This window comes from Tinamus guttatus, unplaced genomic scaffold (genome assembly GCF_059628265.1).
Source record: "Tinamus guttatus ecotype Peru unplaced genomic scaffold, ASM5962826v1 Tinamus_guttatus_pri_ptg000244l, whole genome shotgun sequence".
Classification (NCBI taxonomy): domain Eukaryota; kingdom Metazoa; phylum Chordata; class Aves; order Tinamiformes; family Tinamidae; genus Tinamus; species Tinamus guttatus.
This window is the reverse complement of record NW_028288778.1, coordinates 63,471-73,641: the sequence shown is the minus strand read 5'-3', so window position 1 is coordinate 73,641 and position 10,171 is coordinate 63,471. Positions and strand designations below refer to the sequence as shown.

At 39.8% G+C, this 10,171-nt stretch overlaps 1 protein-coding gene across 1 annotated transcript; it reads right to left on the bottom strand.

Moving 5' to 3' along the window:
• Nucleotides 1-2,704: 2,704 nt before the first annotated feature.
• On the bottom strand, nucleotides 2,705-10,110 carry GABARAPL2 (GABA type A receptor associated protein like 2). Its single transcript, XM_088526191.1, has 4 exons — nucleotides 9,948-10,110; nucleotides 9,621-9,676; nucleotides 5,326-5,498; nucleotides 2,705-3,288 (listed from the first exon to the last, which is right to left on the bottom strand). Exons 1-4 carry the CDS (start codon nucleotides 9,979-9,981, stop codon nucleotides 3,198-3,200), a joined length of 354 nt encoding a protein of 117 aa, XP_088382317.1. The 5' UTR covers nucleotides 9,982-10,110; the 3' UTR covers nucleotides 2,705-3,197.
• Nucleotides 10,111-10,171: the final 61 nt, after the last annotated feature.

Genomic DNA, 10,171 nt, shown 5'->3' with positions numbered 1-10,171 from the left:
ACAACCAGTTTTGTCTGGGTTCATGATCGACGGCTTGAGTTTGAGAGGACAGTCTCATGAGCCAACGTACTAGTACCCCATTACCTCTGAAAAAGAAAGGTTCTGATCCTAGCATCATGTTTCTATGACTTACCTCATGTTGGCTGGAGTATGTATTGCTCTCAAGATATTCAAAGTAATTTGAAGACAATTCAAATTACAGTTCCTCACAGAAAACCAAACTATTACTCCAAAGCAAGGTAGCTTTTCACAAGGAGTTAAAATGGTAATCAGCCTGGTGAGCCCTAGAGCAATGAAAAAGCCAAGACTGAATTGCAGAAAACAGAAAGGGGAGGAGTCAGGCTTCCCTTTTGCAGTGACAGAAAACAGGCCGAGTTGAAACCACACCTGGAGGGAAATGCTTGAGGTGCAAGCATGAAAATGAAGAGACTCCCAGTCACAACTGGGAGGTTGCGATCAGCAAGGAGGAAAGAAAGGTGTTACAGTTAACACCTGGAACAAATGCAGTTGAAGTGCCTAATAGGTCTTTCCTTCAAAGCATAACCATCCTAAATACCTGACACTGTTGTTATGAAAGAGGTGCCTACATTGCTGCAGCAGTGCTACAGACTGAAGCAATACATTTTTTGACTATTTGCTTATTTATGCAGATCGTATTTCAGGCCAGCTTCAAAATAGGGGACACAGAAACAATGTTGGAATGGTTTTGTATTTTGTCTGGAAGAGTTAACAGGAAGTAAAGATGTGATCGTATGGACACCAGATGAACTAGACAAGTTGATTTTAATCATTTTATAAGGCTGTTCAAAAGGGGAATAGTTGAAATGAAAATCTCTTTTCTGTTTTGTTTGTATTTGTAGATGCAAAATAAAGTTACTGCTATAGAATCTTTATATCTCTGGAATTCTCTGGAATTACTTGTAAACCTACGCTGCTAAATCTAAGTTTAGCAGTAATTACTGTTTTTTTTTCCAGAGGCGGATGACAAGAATTCCAAAAGTCTTTTCAGACAAACCATTGGAAATAAAATTTCATTGTGCCTTTTTGGTCAGATGTATCTCTGTGCTAGTATATAATTAGGTTTATCTTGTAGTTATAAAGGGTAATGTTACTTTTTTCTTTTTCTTTTTCTTTTTTTTTTAAGTATCTTGATAATAATGAGCAAACACTGTAACTGCAAAGCTTCAGTTAAAGGAAACAACATTTTTCAGTAATGAAAGATACATCTGAAACCCTTTTCTTTCCTCCGAATCTGAAACTATTTTCAGAGTAACCATTAATACTAAATCCATGGAAAGCAGGATGGAAGCAATCCAACATGGAAATGGTGACAGACTGCTTACTCGAGTACTGCTGTACACTGCAGTGCTCCTCAGAATCCTGAAAAGCTTGCTGAAATTCTTAGATGCGGTAAGCACTTGCATGTATTGCAAATAGCTTCAGTAATAAAGTAGTACCAACACTGTCTTCTCAGTAAAAGAAGTATTCTGGACTCCTTTGAAAGTGCCTGTGAGTAAGACCTGTAATATAATTTTAGGCACAAACTCAAACACCGGAGTTCCATCTCTGTATGAAGAACTTCTTGGCTGTGAGGGTGCCAGAGCCCTGGCACAGGCTGCCCAGAGAGGCTGTGGAGGCTCCTCTGACAAACCCACCTGGATGCCACCCTGTGCCCCATGCTCTGGGTGTCCCTGCTGGAGCAGGGGATTGGACTGGATGATCTCCAGAGGTGCCTTCCAACCTCAACCATTCTGGGACTCTGTAATAAGATGGCTTCCTGGGAGTTACAGTTAGTGTGAATCTAAGTATTAACAGTGATTCCTTGCTGGTTTATCATGCTCAAAGACATGTAACTTTCCCAACCCTGTCTTGTCCTTCCCATAAGAGCATGAACTCCTGTACTTTGTAATTGTTTTTTGCCATTTCCATTCTCACAGTTCGTAGCTTGGAGCCACAAATTTCCCTCACTGCCTCTATAGCAACAGTAGCTATATAGTATAGCAAGTCAATTTGGACACAAGTTGAGAGCCTCATGAATAACTATGCTTCTGGGCTTTTGCAAAGCTTCCTTACTTTTGCTGTGTTATGCACATGCTTTGGCAATAATGCTTAGAAAGTGAGGGAATGACCTTTCTTTCAAAGACAAAAGCTTGCTTTTATCTTTTTAGCTGACATTTATCACTTATCATTCAAGTTTTCTCAGCTGTTTCAGTAAATCCATTATTTGGTTATGTAATGCTTTTTTATTCCTTAGAGTTTTTACTTGGAAGAGACAGGTATATTTTTATAACCACCTGTAACACAAATAATGTATTTTTTTAAGAGCTGCTCATGCAATTCTCTTAATTTGACCTCCTTATCAATTATTTCTTTCCTTCATAACTCATCTACAGATAATTTTATCCACTTTGCGAGCTTTCTGGTCCCCTATTACTCTTCTCTTGCCTAGGTACCCTTTTTTACACTATTTCTCTTGTCATCTCAGTGTTGCTTTCCAAAGGCCATGGTGCTACTCCTCCATTGAAAAACCCAAGGACTATTCTTTTGATAGGAGTGAGTAGGTCTGCAGTTGTCAGCATATAGACACATGTCCTTGTTTCCTTTTTGTATAGGCATCAGCATGGTAAACTTGAAAATCTGCATAATGTCTAGTAAGCAAGATGTACAACTTTCTGAACAAAATGAAGGTAAAGAAAGGACAGCATTGCCTGTTTGTGGGAGGATTTTTTAATGTACTTATTTGTTAACCAAGAAAGAGGAAAATATTAGCTCAGTTCAACATGATCAGCATCTTTCTACTATTCAGAATAATCTAGCAAAGGCAGCGTTCCCATTACTGATGTAATATTTTTATTTTTGCTAAACTAACACTTCAAAAATCAGCATAATTGCATATTTCTCCTTTTCATATTTTAGTAGCCCAACCACTTTGCTTTATTATTTAATGTTATTAAATTTATCCCCCAAAGGAGTGAGACTCTGGGGATTCACAGCTATGAGAAAAAAATGCACCAAAAAAAAAAAAAAACTTTTGATAACTTACCAGTCTAGTAAAACAAGATCTATTGGTATATTAGGAAATAAATCCAGTTACCAATGCATGTATATAGAAGGAACATCTGTGGATGCCAAAACAGAAAATTATTAGCTATTTACAAGATACACAGCAGGATGGTGTAGTAGCCAAGATCCAGGATTCAAAAACCAAATGTGTTCTCTCCACTGTAGGCAACATACAAGAATCCATCCTCATCTTTCTCCTTCTCGTAAAGTTGTCCCATAGTTAAGCTTGAAGAAAAGAAAAAAAATGAGAAACAGCTTGTTTAAATCATGACTGCTGCAAATGGTAAAAGTTAGAATCTGACCTAGACAAGCTAGGTAAGATTTAAAACTTACAAATTGCTCTGTAACTTGAAATATGTAAGAATATAGGAAAAGCTGCTGACTCCTGACTTCACAAAATGTTTCTGGAACTTCTGCAGAGTGCCTAGATTTTTATTGTTATATTTGTACTTCTACACAAATGATTTCTCATTTTATTGGAAATGAGCTAATTAATATATTTGAGGTGCTGAATGAAATATTGCTGATGCCATAACTAGTAACAAGTGCTATCAGGGGTCTGATAACACTTTCTCTGAATTCTTTTGTCTGTTCTAGACATTTGGTCTAAAGTTTGTCAAACTTTAATCCTTTTTAGAGTGACTCTTCAAAGTCCAAGTTGTTTGGGGAGTAAAAGCTTTGTTTTATCTCTTATTAAAAAGTAGTGAGTTAACAGTGCTAGCAGCAAAGCATGTGACCAAAAAATTGCAAGATAGAGAAAAAAAAAAAATTCTGGCTTCGGTGGATAGGGTTTTCAATGTTTTTTTTTCAAAGACAAACATTTTCAAACAGCATACATGGCCATTCATAATTATGTAGCTGTAGTCTTTAAGGGGATGTCTGATTCTGGCAGGGGAGCACTCGATAGGCCAAGCAATTACTTGGTAAATACAAAGGCTTTAACCATCTACCTACAGATGAAGTAGGCAGCTCACATGAATCAATGGCAGAAATAAGGAATCATCCTCAGCTCTTTTTTTTTCCTGACTTTCTAAAAGTGTTTAAGGAAAAAAATGGTGAACTGAAAGATACAGACTCAAAGTGAGTGATCAGGAAGATAAGCATAGCTTTTTCTCCAAGGAGCTGAGAAGAGTTGGAGGTAGAACATGAAATAGAAAGGAAGTGGTGAGTAGTAGGCAGAATCTCTGGATGAAGAGAAGGACGGCATGAGTTAGTCATGCAATATACTCTGACAGAGTATGCAATATACTCTGACTACAACAGGAACAGAACCATTGACCTCAGTTATATTCTTGCTTTTCTATTAACTGTATATTCTAGCTTTTCTATTTTCACAGTAATATAGAAGATTCGAGGTTGCATTTCTCTAATATGTAAGAAATTAACAGGGCAGATGAGAGAATATGCCTGTTTTTTTTTCCTGCTTGCTACTAGCAGTTCTACGGTGCTACTGGAAAGACCACACTTGGGCATTTCTAATATTCTTAATGCAAACACAGCAGACAAAAAAAAAAAAAAAAAACCATCCTCAAAGTCCCTATTGTGCGTCACAAATCAAATGAAAACACATCTAGAAGGGTCCAGTTACTTGAAGGGTCTGATGCTGTTGCATACAGAAGGATTAATAAGGTTATTACTGTATCTAAGCTGTGTAACATTAGTATGCACTCTTTTTCAAATACTATGAAAGCTGTATAGCAAGCTGTTTTAGTAGCTGCTTCTCCTGTACATTTTCCTGCATGTAGCAAGCAACTAGGGAAAGTTATTCCTATATAAAAGCAACATAAACTTCTTTCTGTGCTTATTTTGCATTTGGTATTATAGGAAAAAAATAAACTTAAATAAGTCTACAATACAATTTCTTTGTGAGGTGACAGAGGTGAGGTCACCTCAGAATAATTTATCGTGTTTGCTTTTGAGCATTTAACTGTGCAATTTTAATTACTTGGAGAATGTTTATTTGTTAGCATTGATGATGTAAATGATGTACGATTACTCAACTTAAGAAATCTAATTCCAGAGCTTACCTTCTTGCCATGCAAGTAAGTCATAATCATCTTTTGTAATCAGATTTCAGCTTATCTTGAGAACTAAAACGTGTATCAAGCTCTTGAGAAAAACTACACAAGTGAGATTAAAATGTAACCAAACACCTTAAATCACCAGGGAAGCCTAAGGTGCGGTGGGTAGGGTGTTCACTGTCACTCAGATATGCACAGGCTCGCTGAAATGGTTCTGAATACCAAGTGAACAGCCTCTCACCTGGATTGAGGGACAGTCTTGTCTACGAAGAGGAATATTGCTTTCTCAGATGGCAGTTGAATCCTCTTCCTGATGATCCACATGAACTGGGCCACAGTGATGTCAGATGGAACTAAATACTTCCTCTTGTCAATATCAACGATCTGAGATCCTGAGACCTTCTCCACTATGACCTATAAAGCACAGGTGTGAAGGTGAGGTGTTTCAGGATTAATATAAACAACCAATTTTGGTAAGTCACTTACTGGTATAGGCATATGACATGGAGGGGAGGGGAGAGACAAAAAGGTTTGCTCAGCACTGTATAACCTGACTTTATAGTTACTAAAGCCTTTACTTGTATGTACAGTCATTCCAACCTTCCTATGCTTGAGGTTGATGATCATGTTATATAGAGATACAACATGCCTAGGATAAACTGTGACAAAAAGTATACACATCTTTAACTGCTTGCATTTATTCATGTTGGGACAGTAATATCCTGTTGTGTTTAAATAGGGCTATTTTCTGACACAGAATTGCTAACTTACAGCATATGGAGACTTTAGAATATTCCAAATCTTAAAATAGTGTATTCTGCAAAAAAACCATTGAGATTTAAGATATTGGAGGAGGAGGGGGAAAGAAAAAAAAAAAACAGAAAAGAGAGAGAATCATCATCATCTACTGAGATGCTAAGAAACACTGGCATCTTAAAACTTTAGGTTTAGGAGTGTCTTGCCTCTGCACTAATTCCCTTAGACTGCTGTATGAATGGAGTCCAGGGCTCCTGTCTTCTATCTCCTGATGATAGTAACAAACTGAGGAGTCCATTTAACCATATTCCTTCCTTGCACCACTCAGCTCTAATGGAATCATGGAAAATTCAACAAGACTACAGCCTTCATAGCTGACCAACGGCAGGTGAGCTGAGGAAATGCATTCTTTATACAGAGGCTGCTCACTGTATTTGTCACTGTCTCTACATAGAAAACCATGAAAGCCATTTTGAAGTCGTTCCTTACACAGAGTTATATCCTGCAATAAGCATGCCTTATCACCTTTCATAATATGACTAAATAAAATCCTGCAATACCAAGAAAAATAGAAATAGTCTTAATATAAACACCATCTGTACCCTTCAAACTTAACCGAACCCCACTTCAGCAAAAATCATCAGTGAAACCAGAGGGAGTTCTATCAACTTAGTCTGCCATATAATCTGACACTTTACCTACTGTGCACAAATGAGAGATGCCAAAAGGACATTTAGGTGCCTCCAGCTGTAGCATCTGAGTTTTAAAGTCTTTTTGCATTCATCCTTATAGCATTGTATACCATTACATAAAGCATACCAGTATTTGAGAAACTGTTGCATTAGATAAAGGCACATATCTATTTTAGATAACTCAGTGCAGTACTGAAGAAGCCATGATATAGCTGAATATAGAAAAACCTCTGATGGAGTTGTACTGTGAATTGTGGAAGCATAATGCAGGGTTCTAGTCTGCTGTAAACTACGTGGTTGGTTATTCACAATGCTGCCGTTGATTTGACTCATCCTGCTTGGGTTTGTGTAAGTCATCCTGTTAACATTATTGACTTCCCACAGCCATTCAACATGCATTTCTGCCAGGCTCTATAATGCAATATGGCAGAGAAATAGAGCATGGCTGCAGTGCACCCTGGAATGCCACCTGGTCTGCCACTGATGTTATTTGAACACTCTAGCCCATTAGCAGAAATGTGCTGTGCTGTGATCTTGTCTGTGTGCCTCTGCCAGACCAATCTCGTACTGACAGGAACTCCAGCAGTACGTGTATCTGCACAGACTCAGTTGTTTGGATGATGTTATGTGATAACAGTGAAGCCATACTAACAAGTGTAGGTTTTAGCTATACATGAATGAAGTCCAAGGGGACTCCTACATACCTCTTTGGTCACACATCCTTACACTGACAGACTACAGGAACTTGGCTCTCCTTTGCCTTCACTAGGAGACTGGGAAAAGAAAACATGTAGGGATGGAAGCAGAGATGCCTAGTGAAGATCATACTTACAGCATGAGCCTTTTGTCTGCTGATTTGAAAAAAAGAGTTAAAAAGATTGCCTATGTCTCTATTTTAGGGTGTCTGCAGACTCAGTTTTGCAATAACATTGTTTTCAGAAGACAAGAAAATTTAACATGAACCATGCTGAATATTCATAACTGCTCTGTAACTCATGATTTGTTCTTCCATGTTATTGCTGTCATGATTCACTGGATGGTATTCTCTGCTTTGTGTTGTTCTTCACGGACATTATAGTATTTTATACTGACATAGAATTACTTTATACTTTACAAAATTAAGGAAACATGACCAGATGGCCACAAAGAAAACCATTTAAAAAAAGAAAAAAAAAAAAAAGGCAGGACATACAGGAGGAAGGAGAATTAAATATTGTTTGTAGAAAGTCATGACTCCACACAGACTAGGCCTTGAAGAAAAAAAAAATGCACCACGCCTGGGGAAGCGGAGCTAAGAAGAGGTTCCAGTGGTGTCATTGCTTAACTCTACCTTCCTCATTACTGCAGCATATAGGTAATACCCAAGTAAATTTACAAAATATACACTCTTATGATCTAGAGAGGGTTCTCCCTATCTTTTCTTCAGCTTCCAGCAGCTCTGCTTACAGAGAAAGAGAAAATAAAAGATGGCCTTTGTAAATTAATACGGGGGAATTTAGTAAAGAATGCCAAGAGCAGCCTGAAAGGAGGATTGAAGCCTTAACATATGATTAAGAACAGTAATAAAATATCCACCAGGCATTTTAGCTTTATGATGCAGAAACTTCCAAAACTGTAAGTCTCACAGCTGATAGTGAAGTGCTTCTAGTAAAACTTACCCATACCTTTAGCCCTTCAGCTACTTGATCCCCAGGCAAATTTAAAATAGCAGGGCTTAAGGGGAATGAATTTCTTCCAACTCCCATTTTATTCATCTAAAGGGGCCAGGCCAGAACAAAAGCAGGCTGTTCATAGACTAACTCAATCCATTTCAAATGTTTGAGTCAGAGAAATATCTCAAAATCCAGGTAGCCAGAAATAGCTGAGAACTGTTGAGATCTGAAGTCCCTTTGACCCGTGTCAGCCTGGAGGGAGACTAAAATCTGGAAAGCATAGAGCAAGTATTAAGTCTGAAAACACTTTGGATTATTCAATGTCAAAATATATTTGATAGCAACTACTTTGTCTGGAGAGATACATATTTTCTCTGATATTTTAATTTGAGCCACCTATCTTTTGCAGAGGGTCACACTCAATTAAGAATTTCTTCTAGCCATTCATTGTTTGTCCGTTCCTGATATTTTACCATGTTATCATTCCAATGGCTCTCTCTATCCTTTACAGTTATGAAAACATATTCTGGACTAATGGATGCCTGTGAAGATATATGGTTATTAGCATACTACTGTATATGAGTAGGTAGTTAGCCAAGCAGAGAAAGGGAAGGATGGGATCAGCTGGCCAGACTACAACTGGAGAAGATGCTCCCGCTGCCACAGATTTAGGTGGAACTCAACAGAGAAAGGTAAATGACAAAATAAGGTTAATGGTTCTTGTTCTGGACTGTTCTGTCTATTAGATTAGTTATTTACCAAGAAATCAGACAGGAGTGGAACTAACTAGCATATGGCCAGATGGGATGTGGGAAATTTTTCTCACAAGCAGTTGAAAAGTTGAATATTTTGCTATTTGTTGTAGAAGATTGTAAGATGTGGTTATTTCACTGAAACGCGATAGAACAGATTTGAGGTAAGCAAGAGAGGTTATTCACTAATTGGAAGGTAAGTAGATATGCCGTGCAGAAAAAAAAAGGGTCACCACTCATGCAAGGGAGGCTTGCATGAGTTCAACGAGATAAATTTGTTTAAAGGCATGAAAGAAAATTATCTCCCTCATATAGCCACAACAGAGTGTTGTAAAGCCACAAAGAGTTTATGGTCTTGCTCGGGCTCAGATGCAGAAGGGAGTAATCAAAAAGCTCAAGGCACAGGACCCCTGTTGGGACACAGTTGCTGTTAAAAGAAAACAGGACACTGATAAGGATACTGAACAGGACACTGATAGGACACTCTTGTTTATATGCCAGTACCACTGGGGCAGGTGGAGTGCTGAGTTACTTCAACATTTTGGGGGACTCTCTAAACATACAGGACCCAGGAGAGAGTATAAATCTACTCCTTAGAATCTGGTGAAAGAAGAGGGAACAGGATGGAAACAGTGGATCCACTCTTGTGTCCAAGTCCAGGGCGAGGCAGGCATGGTTACTCACCGGGACACGGTCAGGGTATTTGGCTCGGATTTTTGCCGACTCGACACATCTGTGCTCTGGGGACAAAACTTGCAGTTAGTCACTCCATGGCAACAGCAAGGCCCACACCCTAGGCAGAGCGACCGGCGCCTGTGGGACAGGAGCTAGAGCAAAACCGTCGGTCTCGTCCCTTGAGACCCCGACTGTTTGGAGAAGTCACCACGGGCACCGACCACCTTCCACAGTGGCTGCCCCGCCAAGACGAGCGGGCTCGGGCAGCTGCTGGGGCCTAGGGAGCCCTGCAGGCCCGGCAGATGCCGGCGCAGGGCCGCGCAGGCCCGCCCTTACCCAGCGCGTGGTCCTCCTTGAACATCCACTTCATGGCGGGGCCGGGCGGGAAGCGGGGCTGGCGGCGGGGCCCGTGTGCGGGCTGCGGGAGCTCGTGCCGGGCGGCCGGGCCTGTCACAACAACAGCAGCAGCGCAGCTCGGCGGGCGGGACTTCCGACTCCCCGGTTGCCTAGCAACCCCCCGACAAGCAACGCTTCCGGCTCGGGACGGAGCGGAGGGGCGG

Excerpts from the sequence above, each read along its gene's own strand:
- GABARAPL2 (XM_088526191.1), bottom strand. The coding sequence starts at position 9,981 with ATGAAGTGGATGTTCAAGGAGGACCACGCGCTGG. Across the intron at positions 5,499-9,620 it reads AATACCCTGACCGTGTCCCG|GTCATAGTGGAGAAGGTCTC; the intron begins GTGAGTAACCAT and ends TGTGCTTTATAG. Across the intron at positions 3,289-5,325 it reads AAGACTGTCCCTCAATCCAG|CTTAACTATGGGACAACTTT; the intron begins GTGAGAGGCTGT and ends CTTTTCTTCAAG.